Genomic DNA, 21,334 nt, shown 5'->3' on the forward strand with positions numbered 1-21,334 from the left:
TCTAAAAGTCACTACTGTGTGGAAGAAGGACCGGTGAAACTGGACTCGGTTGTTAACATAAGAGCTGTCGCCAAAGAGTTCCAACAAGCAGGACGGATGTCATTTATTCCAGAGATGTTGGCAGGTAGGCATCTGCTCCTGCACAGTGATGACAGACACTAAGCAAAATTAAATAACGCTGTCCGCCCTCCTCTCAGGTACCCGTGTGATTTTGCTTTTTACTGCTTACTGTATCACGGTCAGAGAAGAGCAGCACTCATCCACACGCCCTCATCTGGCAGCCTGACCTCAGCTGCCAGATGATACCTCTGCTGCAGACGCCCATTCACACTATGCTGTCCCAGCTGGAGGACTCTTTAGAAACGGCATGAGGAGAGGATGACAGCGGACTTCCTCAAGCCAGCGGTCAAAGCAAAGAAGATCTCCCAATGAAGGCTTATCACTGATGAATGATGTAAATTGGCCACTGCGGCCTCAGAGGGAATTAAATTGAACAAACAGTAAATGTTCTCATTCATTTATTTATTCAAAATTTCAGAAAAAAAGAAAATACAAGAAATTCTCAGGTACACATTTGGAGATGGCATGTCAAAAACACCCCATCTCAGTTATAGGTGTAAAAAAACCGTTGAGGCCTCAGTTACAGAGCTTGGAAAAAGACAGTCTAGTGAAGCTTTTTGATTATTTCTTTCCCCAATCAGGTAATGAACACAGAGATTTTATGAAAGTATTGTAATAAAATAATAGCAGTAAATCAAACCCCCCACCCCCGGTAGGTATAGGAATGCAAATCATAAAAACAGAGGCCTGATAATGATAAACCTCAAACTTATTATTGCAGTTTGAATGCACAGATGCATCCTCCATAAACCTGAGGTTTGCATTCAGAAGAATAAAAATGATGAAGAGGAAGTTGAATGTTCTTTAAGTTATTTACTGTGTGTTTCCACTTAAATCTGGTAATGCAAAAAAGCAACTAGTGTGAAGCTGTAAACCTAGACTTATCATATTTTTCTAATCATGTGGTTTAGTCTTAACCATGACTACCCGTAATCTACACAACATCCCTGTCCTTTACATGTCCACGTTTATTTAAATGCTGTATTTATGACAGGTTTGTGATCTAATGGTAACCAGTAAATCACCTCACAACAGGTCAATGTAACGTCTACTCCCAGAACTTAAAACTTTGTATTTTATCATTACATACATCCAAATGGAAAAACATAAATGCACAGATATGTTAAGTAACTACACAAGATTTTTGCTTGTCAGTGGTGATTTCTGTACTAATGTGATATTCAGCAGCAATCTGACTGTTTTTCAACCACAACTTCACTCTTTGATTATCTTAAAATCATGCACAGATAAAATGCATAAGAAGAACCTAAATTCAGGACCCAGATATCACATTATGCCATCTATAATTCCATTTTTTTTTATTGCTTCTGGGTATTAATTTCAACAAGAATTTTCTATTTACCTTATGCCTCCAGCCCAGAAGCCCTTGCACTAAGATAGCACTTTCCAAGTTGCCGCTGTGAGTAGAAGTGAAGTTTGTATGAGACGTTTGGAGGTGTAAAAGCTTCTTCGCCACCTTCACACATTTTTAATGACAATATAAAATCCACCGAGGTGACTGTTTTAACCAGCAGCATTAGTGTAAGAAGCAATAGAAATAGGCATTGTAATGATACAAAAATCATAACATAGAAATGTTTAGAGCTCTACTCCCATGGTATCCAGCTCATAAAACAGACTTGGACAGGGGAAGTGATGGTGTGCACTTAAAAGGAGGAGTTCACAAGGTAACAAAAAGGGCAGAATGTAATCCAATATTGACCTACAAATGATTGAAACTGTCTATTTTCTCTGAAGAATGGCTGCTATTTCTATGCTCCTTGTTATATTCACAGCACTGATATATATATATATAACAGAAAATAATTTGGGAGTGTGAATGATATCTGGATGTTTGAGTTGTGCTGTCACCTTGCAGTCAACACTTTTTTTTCTTGGAGGTCAATAATAAACAACTTTCCCTTTTTAAATATTCCGCATAATAATAGTTGAGATTTCAATACGAATGCATTTTATATGAGAAAATTAACGTTTTGGTTTTCTGAGGATTTAAGGTTGTGAAAATAGGTTGTTAGTCAGTGGAGATGGAATATTTGATGTTGCTGCTGTGCCCTGGTCTCTTAAACTGCACCTGCGCTTAGACTTCTTACACTGTATCCAGTCAAATGAAAGTGTAGTTTGACGTAATTATGTCATATACCTGACACCAATTTGAACGGATTCTGCAGAGAACTAAAGCACACTGTACTGAAGTCCTCTCCTCTACATTCTCAGAGATATAAACAGACTTTTGTAAATCACTGGGCCTGAAATCAGTGGACTGAACAACACAGATATTCCATCTCCTGTCTAAGTTGGCTTTGTGAGGTTCATCGAGATCCCCATGGGTTTTATCCAGATGAGGTTTCTATACAAACTGATGAAAGTGAGATGTACTTGTTTTACATAGACGTTCATTTAAAAAGAGTGAGGTAGATATATACTTGAAGGAAAAAGAAAACCTTTTAAGTCCCCCAGTCATGACACCAAAGAAAATACATACAAAAAAAATCCAACTCTATACTGAATCATGGGGCATTTTTACAGTGATTTAAACTGGTATCACAAAAAAGAAAAAAATAATAATAAATAACACTCCTATAGAGAAAAAAAAAAATTCAAAGAGAGGGGGGAAAAAAATCATAATGCAACATTTCCAAAAAGACGAGGAGAATCCTTCAAAACACTTTCACTATTCAGCCTCCATTTAATAACCTTTTCCATTCATGCCAGTGAAACGTGTTCCCTTTCCTGGACTTTAACCCATCCTTTATTTGGTTTCAGAAGCAGTGATCATAAAGACACACAATAACAATGGTTTTCACTTTGATGAAGTAGCATTAGCAGAAGTGGCGTTACATGAGTGTTGAAGTAATTTAAAAAAAGGAGGAAAAAAATCTGATTTTGAGAGTTGGTTGGTATAATTAAGGCAAATAAGACAACCCAATTAGCCCTATTGATTCAAAGGGCAGCAAGAAATGGATGGGTTAAAATACCAGATCCGGTGTAAATATCTTGTGCACTTACTTCGAAAGGAGGCACCCGGGCAGGAAGGCAGGGGGCTAAACATGATGGGGGAGGAAAGGGGGAGGGAGGTACAACTGGAGACAAGTAGAGGACGATTATGCGAATGTGTGGAGAGAGCAAAGCCTTTACTTTGACCTGAGATTGAGTTGCACCTAGAGGGCAATGCTAGGTGCAGTGCGAGACAACACGTACAAAAAAGGTGCAGAAGGGACACACTCACACATCGAGCTAAGGTGTCCATTCCAAATAATAATAATATTAATAATAATAATAATATAGACATCCATGAAACCAATACACAAGGAACGATTTCATAAAATAAAAAGGCAATGAACAAAATAGTGTTCCAGAAAAACTTTTGGGTAACAGAAAAAAAATAATGCTTTTATATCTAAATTTATCTTATTTTTTGTTATTTTTTTGATTTTTTTCAGTTTGAAGACATAAGAAATAGACTGTAGTGGAGACCATGAAATATCAAACCTGAAGGACTTGGTATGTATATATATATATATATATATATATATATATATATATATATATATATATATATATATATATACACACACACGCACACATATACACACACAAACATCCAAAAGAGAAAAAGAATAAAATAGCAGCTTTGTTCTGTACAGACATAGAGGCAAACATTTTAAACTGTAAAAAGGTTTAAAAAAGTGACAAAACCAATGATTTGTATAAAAATGATCCTGCAGTCTAAAATTCAACTGTAAGACCCTTAAATGTGTTTGAAACGTAGAGAAACCAATGCCTATTTTAAAACAGACCAGTTGAGATTTAAAAGTCGTCTCTAGGCTACTAAAATCTGATCCAACGCCTTTTTGTTTTCTGTCTCCGGTCTCGGGCTCTGTCGTGGAATATTTGGTGAGTTTAATTTAAACAGCAGTATCAGAGAAAACAATCACCTCCCACATGAAACACACAGTTCAAAAGATGTCAGATAAGGTTTGAATATATGGAGTGGAGGCAGAGTCGCATCTCTTGATTGTGAAGTTCTTATTTCTTTTTTACTAAAACAAAGACAGACTGAGGCTGTGATTCAGAGTTGGCTGATTCAAGTCATGCGAGCAAATCCTTAGACGCAAGAAGCGGAAGAACCAGTGAAATTTGTTTATAAAAAAATTAAGGATTAAAAAAAAAAAAAAATTAAGATGAATTTTAAATCAACCAATCAAACCAATTAATTGAATTAAATTGAATTAAAAGAGGCCTTTCTAAATCTTTATGCAATTCACTTGATAAAAAGTATCTTAAGGCTTGCTAAATTTATTCCACCCCCGATGCAGATGCTGCATATTTTGAGAAAACCTTGACTGCAGAAAGGAATGCAGCGTTTCTCAACAGTAACACTGCATTCTGTCCTGTGATAACCCGACACGCACAGCTAGCCCAGGAGCAGCTCGTACTCACGGTGAGCATGAAGTCTGAAGCTATTGTTTACCAGACCGTTGCAACTCTGAATCACCGCCTGAAACAAGAAGGGAGGCCTGTATGAAACTGAAGAAAAAGCTTGATTTGGCAATAGTTTGGCAGATACACAATAGGCCCTCCTCTTCTACTTTGACGAGATGATAGAAATACCAACAGGAAAAAGAAACAATGATCTTAGTCCAAACCTTCTTATTGAGCCGGCCTGCTCGTGCAAACAAGTCATTTTGATGGAGTCTTTTAGAAATAGAGCCATATTATAGAAAGAATCATGTGTTTTGTATAAATACACACTCAGATATCCACAACATCCTCTCTGAAATCATCAGGAAAAAAGTGCTCTTCTGTTGGATTTGCTGGCAGATATGCTAAAAAAGACTTTCATGAATTTGAAGTCAAAATCTGTATGTCAGGATACATGCTGCATTGTTCTCCTTCTCGAAGGACTTTTGAACAACGACTGAAACACAGGCGGCACAGGAAGGAGTTCCCCAGTGTCGAGACCGGGCCACCAAACTCCTAAATGCTTTATCAGGTTTCTTTACTTTTTCTCAGTTTTCAGAGTTTATGTTCGACCTTAAAGGAATCTACTGGCACACAGTTAAAGAAAGTCAGTCCCTACCTCATCCATCCCTCCTTAAGAGATGGAGGAGAGGTTTGTGTTACCCTGTGTAAGAGGAGGAGAGGCTGGTCTGATATCAGCAGGCCGAAGACTGGGGCAGTGGTAACGCCCGTTCGTTCTTCCTGCCCCCATTCATGTGTGCGTAGGGCTGCAACTCGTCAAAGTTGGGCCGTAGTACCACCACAGGCCCGTTGGCCGAAACGTGTCCTGAGTGCTTGTCCAACGCTTGGCCTGGAGACGCCAAGGCTGAGGACACCAGCCCCGGGGAAGAGGGAGACATGGGTCCCAATAATGGAGTGCTCGGGCCTTGCATGGGGGATAACTGGCTAGCAGGGGGCGGCGTGCCTCCTGTGCACGCCGAAGAAGGTGCGGCGGCGGGGGCAGCAGCAGCAGCAGCAGCAGCAGCAGCAGCAGCAGCAGCAGCAGCAGAAGCAGCAGCGGGCTGCCTGTTGGATGCAGGGTCCAGTGGAATGTTCTCCATGTTTTCTACCTCCATGTCCAGCTCCTCGGTGTCTGGCGGCTTGTTCTCCTCACTGTAGAAGAAGCTCATTTCCCTGAAGGGAGGATCCAGATCATCTTTGATGCTGTTGATGATCTCCAGGAAGGACGGACGCATCTTGGGATTATACTGCCAGCACATCCTCATCAGCTCAAACCTACAAGTGATGCACAAAAGATGAAGAGGGTCGGTAAGGTACAGTAGATCTTTAGTGATTTTTGTCATTAAAAGAAAAGGTTCAGCTTTTTCGACATTTCTTCCTAAAAAGACATTTACTTTGACACCAAGTTAAATTAACTCACTTTGACTGCTGCATTATTTTTGCCTCATATAAGCTTTGTCTGCACAAAATGAGAACTTTGGATATACTATCTCAGAGTTTAATTGTGCTACATCACAGACTACATCAACTCTTCCAATGTACATATGGGCATGTGAGTGTTGTGTTAAGACAGACTTAGGAAAAACATGAACCTATACAACTTTAGAGGAGGAAGACTTCACATTTCTCACCAGCAGGTGGCAGCAGACACTGAAGTTAAAGCCTTTTACAAGATTGAAAAACAAACTTTGTAGACAGTACAATATATCATATTTTTAAAGTGTCACATCCACATAAAACAAATTATGTTTCAAATTGTATATAATATTCCGATACAAGTGGCTGTGAATGTACCTTTAGCCTGATGGAAACAGCTCATATATACTAAAAGGCCTTTATCTCTTGGGCTTGCTGAGCAATTTCCGACAGGTCCGTTGCAGACAGGTACTCTTAGTGAACATGCCAATTCAAATGAGATATACAAAATTTGGATGACATTACAACACATACAGCAGGATCAGTAATGCCGTATGTACTCAGGAGCACAGTAAATTACATGTAAGGTTATTCTGCCAGGCCAGCAGCCGAGCTTTAGGAATGTCAAAACAACATCATAAAAGAGAGAATTATTACAGTTTTGTGTGGTGCTACACCGCACACCACAACTTCAATTATACACAAACAAGCTAAGAATACTCTCCAAGGTCTGCTGACAAACACCTCAGTCATCTCTCCTCTGCGCTTGCCGTTCCCTCTCTCTGGTTTTCCTTCCCTTCCAGTAGCCTCTTTGCAGTCTACAACAGTCTCTACAGCCGGGTGCCAGCTCCCCTCCGCACAGAAGAATTATGGGAAGAACCTTTCCCGTGCATGCGCCTCGCCGCACACTCTGAAGCAGCAGGGGGGTGCGACTCTGGCTTATTTTTTTTTTGCACTGCAGCAAGTGTCTTAAAGCTGACGCTAAGTATCCAAAGCCAGGCAGCAAAGACCTCCCATGAAAAGACGTGTAATGCTTGGAGCCGGGCCGGCACTCTTCCTCCACCATCTGTTGCTGCGCACGAGGCATGTTGATGCAAATTTAGAAAACAAACGCTGCAGTAAATTCGAACTTCTTGTCAGCATCCTGCCAATCCTGGCACACACAGACACATACTATTGCCATGAAGATGAATGCACTCAGTAGATTTTACCAGTCAACAATGATGTTAGCAACAAGATCAAAGCGGCGCATTAGCTATGTGTATACTTGTTCTTCAGCTGGCATGAAAGAAGTAGTCAAGGTCAAACAACATCTATTTGTTTGTGTATCGTCAGCTGTTTTTTTCTTTTTACATCTCTTGTTTACCTGTTCATTCAATTCAATACATTCAATTATATTTTAAAATTAAGTGTTTTACTGCCTGTTTTGTGCTCTCTAACACGCTTTGTTTTTCTGTATTTGTTCCATTTATATTGATAGCTTTGTTAAGCTGTGCTTTGTCTATGTTTCCCCCCGTTAATGTGTCTGCTGCACATATATATAAATATAGCTCAGTCTTATGTATGCGTCTGAACGTTTGTGTCACATATATAAATAGCTATTTTCAGGAAATAACTTGTGAAAAAAAAGTGCTTTCAAAATGTAATTTGGCAGCAGTCAGGCTTTTATGAAAAAATGTGCAGCAGTCTAGACAGAAGAAATTTCACCAGCCTAAAAAAACTGTAACACTCAAATAAAATCTGAAACAGACATACTTTCAGGCCAAGTGGAGTACACAACGGTCTCCAAACATCTACAGTAAATGTTAAATAATCACTTGCAACAGAACTGCAAAACTTCAGAAATGCAACATGCCCATGTGGTGAAACCTTGAAGTATCGTAGGACTGTGAGTGATCGTACACATTCCACAATAAATCATGTTGTTTAATATCATCACAGAGTCTGAGTTTCATTTTGGCCCAACCCTGCGAGAGAGAATGCACTTTTGTCCAGATAGGAAACTCTAGACAGAAACCTGGGAAATCCAATCAGTGACCCACAGCTACCTGACCATGGGAAAGACCGTACAAGGAGACGACATTCAAGGCTCTCCAAATATGACTCATCCCTCTTGTCTGTTATCCTGCCCGCATTCTCCTCTTGTTTCTTTATATTCAGTCTTTGTAAGGACTTCTGGCTTCACCACACTTCAGCAGTCTTCTGGAACTCTCCATTGAGTCACTACATTGAAGGTGACCAGCGGCAAAAGGCCTGAAATCCCTGTGTGCTGCTCACACAACAGGAGGTTAACCCCATCTCCACCACCACCACCACCTTTGTAACACAATCCACACACTCCTGCAATCAGGACAAAATAGTCAGGCTGCCATAGAAACCAGAGGTTTGTGTCTGCACAACATTCGGCCCTCTTTTTTTCTACTCGCACTCTCTTTCGAAGGTGAGGTCAGCCATGGAGAGTGGGAGGGGAGAAAGCAGAATGCCTTCTTATTGAGGTCAGAGTGGGAGAGGGGAGAAATGCATATATGCAGCGCTGCCTGCTGACAACCAGGCTGTGCTGTGATTTCTCTTCTCTTACAGCCAAGATGATTCATTAATGAATTATTTCTCTGTCTCTCCCACTCCCTTTGCTGACAGACAGACATCATCTCCCTGCTCATGCCACCCACGAGTGGCGGCGTCCCTTCTATGGGCCGAGGCTGACGGGTGAGGAGGCTTCAGACCGCCAGCTGACCACCGGGCCCATGTTGTCAACAGACTACATTTAACCTGTGACGTTAATGTCGGGCCTCATCTTGGCTCTTTCTAAGCATACACACCACATGATATCTTACACACTTCAAACCCCAACTTAAAATAGACGCTGGACAAAATACTAATGGGAAGGAAGGCCGCGCGAGGCCCTTCAAGGGTGTCGAAACATAAACCTCCCACAGTTATTGATCACAGATACGGGGAGACTTACAGCATGTCGGGGCAGTTGTCCGGTTTGTCCAAGAGTCCTCCCTCCATGACGAAGCGCAGCACTTGTTCATTGGACATGCCCTGGTAGGGCTGTTCTGCTAAGGTGGCGATCTCCCACAGCACGACACCAAATGACCTGCGGTAAAAATTGAAACATGACTGTTATAATGTTTATTTACATTTGTGCCTCTTATCTAATGCTACTTAAGAGCTGCTTACATTGCGTGCAACAGCAGACAATGTTAAAGGCTGCTGAAGTTAACACCACTAAGCACAGAGTTGTATTTTTATTTTGTATTACGTGGAAATAATTCTCAATAATTGTTGTCAACTGTCAGTGGTGTGTTAGCAGTTTGCTCCCCCGCCCCAAAAAACTTTTAATTAAGATTCAAGACACTTCTCATGTAAATAATGTCATTAACTTGTATTGAAATTTATTACGAACAAGTATGTGTTATGTGCAGCATTTTGTGGATTTCTCCCTCCAAATGGCGAAGAAAAATAACCAATGCTGCTTGAAACATTGCAAATTTAAATCCCTACATTATCTGAAGTATTAACTGTGCCGAGGATGTTGAAAACATTACGAGAAAAGCAGCACACAGAAGATACCTTTCCTTATGTTATCTACATCATCTTCAACCCCAAATCTGGCAGCCCTTAAGTCTTGAGGTAAGCTGTGTATCAACGTACAAACCGGTGAATCAAAAGGATGTCATTCCCTCAGTTGAACCTGAAGCTACCTCGCAATTATATTATATGAAACTATTCATAAAAAAACTCCTTAACTTGACGTACAAAAAGCAAATTATGTTTTCACTCCTGCTAGTCAGAATTTCACAACTGGCATGAGTGCAGTTTACGTTCGACAGTCTTTTATTACAACACCGCATGAAAGTGGCTGAAACAGTCTTGTGCTGACAGACAAAGACACATTTGTTTCTCGAATCAACAACATAAAAGTCACCTTCTTGTAGATTCCTAAGGAGCCCATAATGGGTTGGTCTTATGCTAAACTTCATCTGTACACCATCAAAGAAGAAGATAGAGAACACAAATCTGGAGGTGGGTTTTTGCTGGCATTGCAACCTATCATTTGAGAACATCTGGAGCAGTTTAAGCCCACTCTTAAGGACTGACCCACGGGACATTTTGAGTTGGGAAACAAAAAATTGCAAGGGAGCTAGTAAACACTTGTATTTTTGTACAACAATATTGTTTTAGATAGAAAAATGTGGCAGGACTGTAAACTGAGATTTCAGTGCAAGCTGGTATAAACAAGGTGTGAGTAAAATAATACAGATGTATCTTATTCTACAATACTCTGGAGCCAGCTGGAAACCAAAAGATTATGTGGATGCTATGACAGCAAAACCATCACAGAGGATAGAGGGCAAGAAATGCATGTTCAAACTCTCTGTCACACACACACACACACACACACACTACACACACACACACACACACACACTACACACACACTATATTTGAGTGATTCCACTCAGTAATTTGTAGACATTTCTGGAATATTTTACCGGCCATCTGGATAAGGGCAGGTTTATTCATGCACATCGTAGGCTTGTGAGTGTGTGTAAGAGAGTGATGTGTTCTCATACCAAACATCAGACATTGTAGTGAACACGCCATCTTTCAGCGACTCTGGAGACATCCAGCGGACAGGCAGCAGGCCCTTCCCTCCCTTTCGGTAGTAATCCGTCTCATAAATATCTCTGGTCATGCCAAAATCTGAAGAAAAAAAGAAGCTATTAATTCTCAGTCATTTTGTGTGAAAGAGGGAGCTCCTGAGAGCTCATCCATTCCCTCACCTCCTACCTCCCCTCTGTCCATCTACATTAAGACTCCACAGCCTCAGGCACTCACTGAAATCCAAGCACTTATTTTCGAGGCCAGCTCAGCATTGAGCGACGAGGGGAGGCTGAAGGCCTAGTATTAACTTGACTTACCTCCAATCTTCACAGTGTAGTCCTCAGTTACCATGCAGTTCCTGGCAGCCAGATCTCTGTGGACAAATTTGTTGGCATTGAGGTACGACATGCCGTCGGCAATTTCCCCTGTCATCTGGATCATCTTTTTGAGCGGGGGTAGGACCTGGCTGGTGGAGTTCTGGTGGTGAGGCGAGAAAGTGAGGAGTGAAAAAACACCGTACAGTTAACCACAACACCGGACACTGGTTACAACTCCACATTATAAAGTACAGGATGGATGCTATGTGAGGAAATGTGCATGTGTGTGGGGGAGAAAAAGGGAGACAGGATGCGTATGTGACAGTTCACACCATCACCTATTCATGTAAGAGCTCTGACATAGATCTGAAACGTGTGTGTGAATGTGTGTGCCAGGAAAAGCTCCTTACTTCTTTGCGCAGAGAGCGCAGGTGGCTCTTGAGATCTCCACGGGTCATCAGCTCCATAATCACCAAGGTTGGTTGTCCCTGAGAGACCACGCCCAGCAGCCGCACCTTTAGCAATCACAATACAGCACAGGTCAGCTATGATGAGTCAAAAGTCTCAAATCCATTTGACACATTCTAGGCAGGTTTTGAAAAGTTAAAGTATCCCCAAAACAGTCAGTAATTAAATACAAAAGACTTCATTTTTCTGTGTGTGGTTGATGAACACAATTGTCCCGCAATGCACTAAAGAAATGCAGGCGATGCTCACGGATGGGATATATTTAACTGGTGGTGAAATTGCTTCAGGACTACCTCAGAAAATAACGATACAAATTTTTGGAACAACGTTTATTGGAAGTGAGTCTAAAGTGAGTTTGATGGTATCTTATAATTTCCTGATCATATAAAATGTTTGATTTCTTGAATATTAACTGCAATGCAACAATGTATGCATATATATATATAAAGAAATATTGTTTTCATTATAAAATGATTAAATCGTAAAGTTGTCTCAAAATCCTCTTAGGTGCACTGTACCTTTCCGGCAATCATTGTGTAACTGTTCATATTTTATAACTTATATTCATATGAGGAAAAAAAACTGTTCGCTTTAACTTGCTTAGAAGATTGTAAAAAAAAAAAATCTATTTACTTTAAATCATACAAATTTAATTGAATAATTGAGTGTTTAGCTTTTTAGCAGCCAGACTTGATAAAAAGGTTGCAAAAGGAAATAAAAACATCCGTTTAACACAGTTAATGAGGCTGTGATCACGCTGATGAGAGAAGCTACACAATCTCCTGGAGGCTAAACCCTGCCTGAGGCTGGAGCTGAAGTAAAGCAAAGCACACTGTACTTAGTGCATGTGACCTGCCGACACCTTCCTCTTTAATTCTATGCAGAGTAATTAGGAAATGATAACCAAGAGCACTTCCTTGCATATAGGTTCAATAAAAGGAAAATGTGTTGGTTCAATTCCAGGCACACTGTTACGATTTATCTGCCTTTATTTCAGGCTTTTCTCACTCAGTTCAGGCTGTAACACTCTTACCACATGGTGACAGTTGAATTCTTTCATGACAGAAGCTTCGTTCAAAAACTCAATACGCTCCCTCATGCTGGCCGACTCATTGACCGTCTTGATGGCCACTCGTGTGTCCGGCTCGTCTTTGACAACTCCTTTGGCAATGCCTTCGTACACCATGCCAAAGGAGCCCTGGCCCAGCTCCTTGTGCATTGTGATCTTCTCTCTGGCCACCTCCCACTCATCTGGGACGTACACTGGCACAACACAGCGGACAGCAGGTCAACAACATGCATTCACAGCACAACGTAGTGCAGAAAGATATTCTACATCCTTACTTTCAGCAGCACTGAAGTACTCAGGGTTGACGGAGGCATAAAGGACTCCATTCCCCAATCTGTCGCTGTTCCTATTAGCACAAAGACAGCTAAGTTAGTCAGCAGGCAGCTCTGATTGTGGATGCGACGTGTCATTCTGTATAGGAACTACACTCTTTACCACAGGGGAATGTTAATGAAAGCAATACCTGTTAACTCTAATTGACATTCTGCGGTCATTAAGTTTCATGAACATAGCGAGGTAGAACAACATTATCAGGAGACTTTGTCCGGCAATGTGGATAGCACGTTTATGAAGATACTTGCCTCTTTTTGTTCACATAGAAGACAATTGTGATAAGGCTGGCAATGAAAAGGGTCACTATAATGGGAATTATGATGACCAAGTAGAACGTAACACCATCGTCTCCTGTTAGACAAAACACAAAACAAAACGTGATCAGCAACGACCAAAATTTAAAAAGTCAGGATTTGTATCCAATAAACAGTATTTATTGTGCGAGAAATGTTGTTTACGTTTGGGTGGAGGCACGTAGAAGAACACGCCCTCTGTCCAGGAGCCGTTCCCTGCTAGTGAAGTGGCGCGCACACGAGCAGAGTAATTTCCTGAGCCTAGGTTTCTCAGCCGGGCTCCTTGGTGCTCGCGGTATTGCTGCCGTGACACACACTCTTGTTTCTCAGGCTGAAATGAAAGAAGAAACAAAACACATAGTGGTTATTATGAACAATCAGGTAGATAAAACTAAGCATTGTACATTATGTTTAAAAACACACCATTTTAAGCCATGGGGCCTTGCAGATTCATCACTTTAAAAGTCACCAAAATGTGTATTGCATGCTGTCACTTCATTGGCTGCTTTATTGTCACTGTGCAGAATGATGTCTGTGCAGAGTTTGGCACAAGAATCTGCTGACGCTGGACAGTATCCTTCGGTTCATGTGCTGGGATCTTTTAAATTGTGAAATGTCTTGAAACATGTCTGAGGGGATCTTCAGCTGTATACAGCCTTACTCACCTCTGTCCCCAGACGGAACTTGATCTCATACATCAGGATGAGACCGTTGGGCATGACGGGCTCTGGCCAGTGCAGCAGCACACAACCTTCAACTTTGTCACTCCTCTCATAGATCACCTTTCCAGGGATGTCATCTGCTTTGACTGGGAAACACACAAGCACAACAAGCATGTGTCTTCAATGCACTGTAGGAGAAGGTGCTTCAGCGCACTGTGCCACATTTCTATAATAGATTGTATCCAGGTCACTTCCTTACCTGCCGGTTTTGTCCTGGAGAAGACGAAGGCTCCAGCGCTGCAGAGCCCCACCTCCTTGTTACAGGCATGGATGTCAATGCGGTAGACAGTGAAAGGTCGCAGGTTGGGGATCTCTAAATATTCTGCTGTTGTATTCTCCTCTGAGAAGGGGTACTCCCTGATGGGAGGAATGCCATCTGTACTGTTATCCCCTGGACCGAGGGTGACGTTCCCGCTTCCAACACCGTCATAGAGCAGTGTGTTGTTAGCCAAACCAAAAACATCTCTACGTCGACGATCTGGGGGCCTGAAATACAGAGGATGAAACAGCTTTAAGTATAGTGAGTGCTCTTATATTAAATAAAAAGATAAAACATATTTTGTTTGTCCTGGAAATCCTTTCAAAATAAATATTTTTATATTCATAACTCCAAAATAATTTTACACAAAGTCAAAGCATCTTGCTGAATGTGTGTATTTGTCCACCATGTGTACTAATGCTGAATAATACTCCCTGGTGTGGAGCTGCGTCATAGGATGAGGTCTAACGGTTCATAGCGAGGTGAACACAGAGAAAAAGACAAAGACACAAAGAGATCGTTCCACAGTAACTCTTCATTCATTTCTCACGAATCCCAGTCAACATTGAAAAAGTCTTTAAGGTCAAAAAGCGGACATGACAGAAAACATGGCTTATATCTTTGTGACACTCTGAATCAAACGGCCGTGGAGCCACCGGGAGCTGGACATCGTCTCCGTTATTGAGGGCAAGCAGGCGCTGACAGCTGTGACTGCAGCAGCAGCAGAGATACAACAGACGCCACAGGGCACTGAACCTACTGTAGTTACATACAAAACCTACCAGGTAGTCAGCGGAGACAGACGGACAAAGGAAAGGAGTGAGTTGGAAAATGAAAGCTGTACCGACAGCAGGTGACAACAGGTATATGGAGCCTTTACAGAACTAAATAAATGTTCAGGGGTTGTTTGGAAATGTCATGAGTACTGCATTATTAGGTGGCTAAGTTTTGAAACAGCATATGTAAGAGCTCAGACATAATTCAAACTGTATACTGGGAATTAGGACTGCAACTGACAATTATTTAAAGCATTTATCAATCTCACGATTTATCCACAATTAATTGATTAATTATTTAGTCCATAAAATGTGAATAATGCCCATGATGATTTCCTTAAGCCCAGGTGATATCTAAAATGGGCTTGTATTATCCAACTAACACTCCAGAACTCCCAAAGTATTTAATTTAATTAACCAGACAACAAAAAGCTGCAAATCATCACAATTTGCTCATTACAATAGCTGCTGATAATTGTTCTGTTGACAAATGGTTTTAGCTCTAGCGCAAGTAATACAGTGAGGGAGTAAACTCAGAGACCTAACTGAGCAAAGCTACAGTGAAGCATCTTTTGTGTCTGAGCAGACATACACCTCCACGAGGAGTGGACAGACACAGACAGATCCGTGGGAAAGACCAGTCACACTGACATGTCAACATTCCTCTCTGGCAGTTATATGTGATATGGTGTGGTCCTATCCAAAGTCCTGCACTCAAAATCTGCTACTGTTACTATTGAAAAATACATTAAAAAAAATACATGGAAACTTACGAGAGAGTTCTGGATTGAGAGATTTGTAACGGAAGTAAATCTTAAACTATTCTGGAACAGAAGTGATTAAACAAGAGGCAGAGAGATAGACAGACTACACTGAGAGGCCAGATGAAAGACAACATATGCTATCCAATTTCTGATTGTGCAATAAGAGTGTTAAGTTAAGCAGGTCAGTCTGAACACTGTGAGAAGGCTGCTCAGCTGACTGAAGCATGACCTTAAACTAGTGAGTTACTACAGTAGTAAGTCCTGACCTCACCCGCTAAAAAAAGATGTACCTTCACGCAAGCAATGAAATCCAGAGAGGAAAGCATTGACTACATATCATTCCTGTAGCCAGTAAGATACATACTGCAGGCTCAAAATCTCTTGATCAGACAAAAGAAGAGATAACTTTCATCATTACTTTTAACAGGAAGCGATTACAGTAAATAAATGCTCAAGTCAGGTTTTGGATCGTACCACAAGCTCTCCTAAACAGACACTGGCAGTTATCCTCTTTGTGCAGCAATCCTCCCTCTCTTCAACTAAATCAGTCTGCCTTTCTTTACTTTCTGTTAGTCGAGGGCTGATGGGGCTCTTCCCTAATTCATTTAAATTCCAGATGGATTCACTGTACATTTCCTGGCAGCTGTCTCACTCCAGAAAGAAAAGAGAGAGAAAAAAAACAAGTCCCTGACAAAGAGAGTGTGCAAGGGAAGGAGGAGAGTGGAGTGCCGGGTGGAGGACAGATTGGAAAACATTTCCTCTTCTTTCTGTTTCTGTTTTCAGCCACCCTCTTTCACCTCACCCTGGGTCTAAACCCTGAACCTTTGAGAAAGAGGAAAAAAAAACTCCCCAATGTTCTAGCCTTTTCTCTGGAGTGGTTTGATATACTGCTGGCTCTGTTACAGTGGAGAGTCTGTGCATACACAGCTTGAGCCCTTTGCAGAAGCCGGGACCTGCCATCCGCTTGTGTCCTAGACAGCTATACTATAACAAATCAACACAGCCAGAGAAAGAAGGGAGGGGGGGCATGTATGAGTTCAATTACAACAGAAAGCTGTTTTATTATTCTTCCTCCAAAAGACATCGATCCAATTCCACAAGAGCGTTGCAAAGAAAAAAAAAGCACCGTAACGCTGTTTGAATGAATGAACTTTAGAGGCTGAGAAGCATCGTTTAAAGCTGCCGTATGGATTTATAAGCTACCTACTGAGTGTTCTTGGTGGAAAGCAACACGTGTATCAAAGGTCTCCATATTTTACTGTGATAGATGTTGGAGATGCAGTGTTACGGCAACAATTTCACAAACGCATAGATTGTTTGTGACTGTGTTGATATGAGAATAAAGGAGTGTGGGAGGAGGGCGGGAGTCTTTTAAACAGAGAAACATCCTCCGCCACGAGCAAAGTTAAATGATAACACAACACAGATGTCAGTCCCTATTGTGAAGAACAAAAGCAAAAGCAGCCACGGGTGTGCAGCCAAACTAGGCCCTTCAGACTCTTTAATCACATCTCTCTCTTGGGTTTGTTTGTGTTGCCTAAATTGCTGCCGACTTGGGTCCTAACATCCCCGTGCCACTGTTGCCATAGCAATATAAAGCCACAAGAACGCTAAGAAGACTTTGGATCTTACTCAGCAGGCCTCCTCCTCTGCACCGCCTGACAAAAGGGCTGAGACCCGCAGGCCGGCTCAACACCCGTCAGGTCCATCTCGGATCCTGTCGTCTCCACTGAGGAGCTACAACGCTCCTAACGTCGCCACCTCATTCCTCATTTTGACCCATCTAGTCAAACAAGCTCAGCTCTTTGATCGCCACCACCACAGAATGAAAGGAGGCCCAGAGCAGTAGCTGTAAACTGTTTAAGGAGATGCCTGTATGGCTGAGATTATAATCTTCAACACATCTGTGGTTTATTTTACCTCGGCAGAAAAATGGCATTGTGAAGGAAGTTCTCGAAAATCTTTAAAAAGACCCGGTCATCCTTCTCCCTGTCATTCTCCTCTGGCGTCTTCTGGCAGGCACAGCATGGGCCCTTCTCCGTCCTTGCCAGGTCGGACTTGGTGGGCTTGGTGTTGTCCTCCATGTCCGTGAACCCTGTGGCTGGGATACGGATCGGGATCTTCAACTCTGTTTTAGGAGAAAACAAGAGGGTTTAGCAATGGGAAGCCCATTGCATCATCAAAGCAGCTGCTGATCGTATTCTTTGATACATTTTCTGCACAGAGTTATATGTAAATATTAACGGAAAATCGTTAGCTGAGCTCATTGTTTAACTTATTTTTGTGTAAAAAAAAAAAAAAAGTCCCTCCCTTTTCAGTCATTTTGATAAGCTAAGCTAACTACCTGTTTGCTGTAGCTGCATATTTATTGTACAGACATTAGGGTGGTATCAATCCTCTAAAATGACCGTCGGCAAGAAAGAAATTAAGTTATTTCCCCAAAAGTGTGGTTAATGTTGTAGATGACAACAACAGTAGGATGCCCAGACAATAAAAAGATGGTTATGGTTTTGTAGAATGAGTATTGCACACCTTTGGAGCAGTAGTTATGTTGGTAGAGCTCCCGGTCCTCAGGCTGCCGCTGCCAGCGGACCATGTAGGACGTGAGATTGCCGTTGGGATATGCCGGAGGCGACCACTTCACCATGAGCCTGGTTGAGGAGTTGGCATATGCACGAGCCTCTTTGGGCATGGACGGCACTGCAATAAGGCCAAAGTCAGTCTGCTACATTAAAATGTTTTACAGGAATTACTGAGACGGTTGCATTCCAAGCTCTAATCATTTACAAACAGCATTAGATATAATCAACAACTACAGTATTGGTGCCAATGTGCTGATGGTCAGACTTACGCGATGCGCGTGTACGAATGTAGATTATATCACTCTTTGCTCCTGTAATGTGTTTGTCCTCCACCTGCAGGGTAATAGACTTCACAAAAATAGCATACTGGGTCCAGGGCTTGAGTTGTTGAAGACTGACTTTCGGGTCATTGGTTTTTTCCTGAGGGAAATCCACATCCACCATGTGCCAGCTGTTTGAGCCACAGCCGTCCTGTCCGTCAAACTCTGTGATGTTCTTGAACGGGCTGGCAAAGCCACAAAACATAGTTGTACATTGACAAATCAGAATTCATCTAAATGTTCACCATTTACAAAAAAATGACATCTACTATAAAAATTGATTGTTGGAATGAAAACCAAACATTATTATCAGATATGATTCATCAATGGTTTTGCTTATTTCCTCCAGAAATTTTACAAAGCAAACTATACATGTTTTGCTTATCTACCTTGAAGGTACTACTTATTATTCAAACCCAGATCTCACACAATAAGCATACATGGGTGTTGTAATTATGGTAATGTATATTTAGTTGTCTGTGTTGCAATAGAGGAATTATTCTGCTGCTCATCTGTAATTAGGGGTGGTCAGTAATGTAAAATTAGGAGTGATTTTGGGCAAAATATGCAAAACCAGACAGATGTGATCATTTCAAATTTAGTTTTACATAAAATAGCTCTTATTTTGAGTTTTAAAGATTAAGTTCTGATTTAATGGCCAAAGAAGAAACACTCGATGGAGAATACATTTCGTATGATCATGTGTTATGAAGGATAACAAGTTGAGTACTCACGACTCCTTGTAGTAGACTATAAAGCTGATAAGGTCTCTGTAGTCCGGCGGCCGGTAGCGCTCCCATGTAAGCTTAATCGTATGGCTTGATGTGATGTTAGACTTGAACTTCAAGATATGACTTTCACCTGTTGCGACAGAGCAGGAAGTACAAGGAGACACATACAATGTTATGACAACCTATCATCGCTTTCTTATCGTCCCGAAACACTGAATGACACGTCTTTTTTTTTTACATCACTAACAACAAAAACGTAGACCAATAGTCATAGTAGTCAAAGTCCATGTGAATATACTCACAGCTGGCTCGTTCACCGTTGTTACTGAAATCTCCCGCCATTGGCTTCACAGCAATGCCCGTCTTCTCCCACATTTTGTGAATCTCAGACATGCAGAGTTTGGGGTTCAGACGGAAGAAGAGACGTCCATTCCCAATCGTCAGGTTGTGTTGACTCCAGTCCCACAGGGACTGCAGGTGCTGGTTGTCGATGACGGAGAACGAATAAATGCTGATAATGAAAGGAGATCAAGAAGAGGTTACAGCCAGCCCATATAGATCAACAACAAAAAAGGTATGTTCGTAAATAGGTCTCAGGGAAGTTGAAGTTGTCAGAAATGTGGTTAAAATGACCTATTTTTTTTAGCATTAAGCACTTGAATAGGTGTCAGGTTTGTGTGTCTGTTTGACAGCCGGGGTTCATACGGCGGAGAACAGAAAACAGTGTCATGCTAACACTCAAGTACGTCAGCTACACAGCTGAACACCTCCAGAGTGAAAGGAATGTCTGCCATCCTCAACAGCATTCCTCTGAGTGAAACGTTACCCTGGGAGAAACGACAACAAGAAGGGCGACAGGATTTCCCATGACCCCTTTGGCCATAACCAAAAAAGCTTTCCTGCATATCTAAGACTACTGCTGATACCACAGTTTAATGGACCAGAGACTATGCATTTAGCTTTGTGGCCACACTCTTGTATCTGGCCAGTCGGCATGACACATTTTTAAAATGATTCTACAATACACTAAACACTGTTATCTTGTGCATTAATGTACATCCACCTTCTAGGCCCCCTCCCTTTCAACCAGAAGTCACTTCGATGATATGTTGTGGACAACCTCCCAGCTCATGTTCTCTAATTCACCGAACACAATCACAGACAAAATAGTGCAGACAAACAGTGCGAACATACTCGTCGATGAGTTGCTGCCCATTGATGTAACGCAGGCTCTTGAGGAAGGACAGCGAGCCAAGTGCGTGGGAGTGACGAATCTTCACATAGCCCGTCACTTTCTGAATCAATCCCATGAAGCTCTCCAGCTCAGACGCTATGTTATCTGGGGACAGGGGATGAACACACACAGACACAGATACAAAACAGCACATTAAGAAATGTCACAGGGATCACGGGTGCTGCTGCTATGCCACCCATACTAGCTCTTTACGCAAATATCCTAATAAACACTACTTTAAGTTGTATACGTGTTATCATGTGTAGAGATTAGATTGTGTGGCGCCCTACCAACTGAGCAAATGCATGCATTATAGCATAATGTGATAATTGGATTAGAGTGCAGGAAGCAGATGTAATGTTGATTCTCTGGCCCTCACTGTGAATTCCAGCCGCTCAGACCACCAGGCCCTATAACTTTATCTGTCTCTGTAATCATACTATTTGCTGGGCAGCATAGTTTAGTGAAGTCAGTATAATGCAGTCGGTAAAGGATTTCTATAGCTTATTGAACGACAGATTGATGGCAAATTAAATATTTATCGTGATGTTGGCTAGTGTAGCGCAACAGTCTGCGGAGCTCAGTTACACTGCAACATTGCAGATTATGTGGTGTTAAAAGCACTGTGCTTCTGTGTAGCTGCACTCACTTCCACGGCGGATGTTGATGTTCAGGTTGCCTTCGATGACGGTGCAGTCCTTCAGGGACTGAGCCGCATCCACAGAGTCGATGACAGGCGATGTGCACGGCTTATCACACGGGCCATCGCAGGCATTGCATAACATGCTGTTTACAGTAGAAGCAGAGGGAAGGAGAGGATGAGAAGGAAGAGAAAAA

The 21,334-nt window shown here is 41.7% G+C and overlaps 1 protein-coding gene across 1 annotated transcript in view; it reads right to left on the reverse strand.

Moving 5' to 3' along the window:
• Window positions 1–3,720: 3,720 nt before the first annotated feature.
• igf1ra (insulin-like growth factor 1a receptor) overlaps window positions 3,721–21,334 on the reverse strand; it is a 68,457-nt gene continuing 50,843 nt past the window's right edge. The window contains exons 4-21 of the mRNA XM_068603521.1: window positions 21,147–21,283; window positions 20,458–20,602; window positions 19,566–19,774; window positions 19,267–19,393; window positions 18,482–18,717; window positions 18,163–18,330; window positions 17,551–17,758; window positions 14,031–14,317; window positions 13,775–13,917; window positions 13,275–13,440; window positions 13,065–13,167; window positions 12,759–12,829; window positions 12,448–12,677; window positions 11,357–11,461; window positions 10,947–11,106; window positions 10,599–10,728; window positions 8,984–9,118; window positions 3,721–5,877 (exon numbers count right to left, since the gene is read on the reverse strand). Coding sequence (XP_068459622.1) covers window positions 5,298–5,877; window positions 8,984–9,118; window positions 10,599–10,728; window positions 10,947–11,106; window positions 11,357–11,461; window positions 12,448–12,677; window positions 12,759–12,829; window positions 13,065–13,167; window positions 13,275–13,440; window positions 13,775–13,917; window positions 14,031–14,317; window positions 17,551–17,758; window positions 18,163–18,330; window positions 18,482–18,717; window positions 19,267–19,393; window positions 19,566–19,774; window positions 20,458–20,602; window positions 21,147–21,283 — 3,340 coding nt within the window. The 3' untranslated portion in view covers window positions 3,721–5,297. The remainder of the gene's footprint in view (window positions 5,878–8,983; window positions 9,119–10,598; window positions 10,729–10,946; window positions 11,107–11,356; window positions 11,462–12,447; window positions 12,678–12,758; window positions 12,830–13,064; window positions 13,168–13,274; window positions 13,441–13,774; window positions 13,918–14,030; window positions 14,318–17,550; window positions 17,759–18,162; window positions 18,331–18,481; window positions 18,718–19,266; window positions 19,394–19,565; window positions 19,775–20,457; window positions 20,603–21,146; window positions 21,284–21,334) is intronic.

The sequence above is a fragment of the Clinocottus analis genome, unplaced genomic scaffold (assembly GCF_023055335.1).
Source record: "Clinocottus analis isolate CAN_PGR_092001 unplaced genomic scaffold, fCliAna1.0.p SCAF_6, whole genome shotgun sequence".
Classification (NCBI taxonomy): domain Eukaryota; kingdom Metazoa; phylum Chordata; class Actinopteri; order Perciformes; family Cottidae; genus Clinocottus; species Clinocottus analis.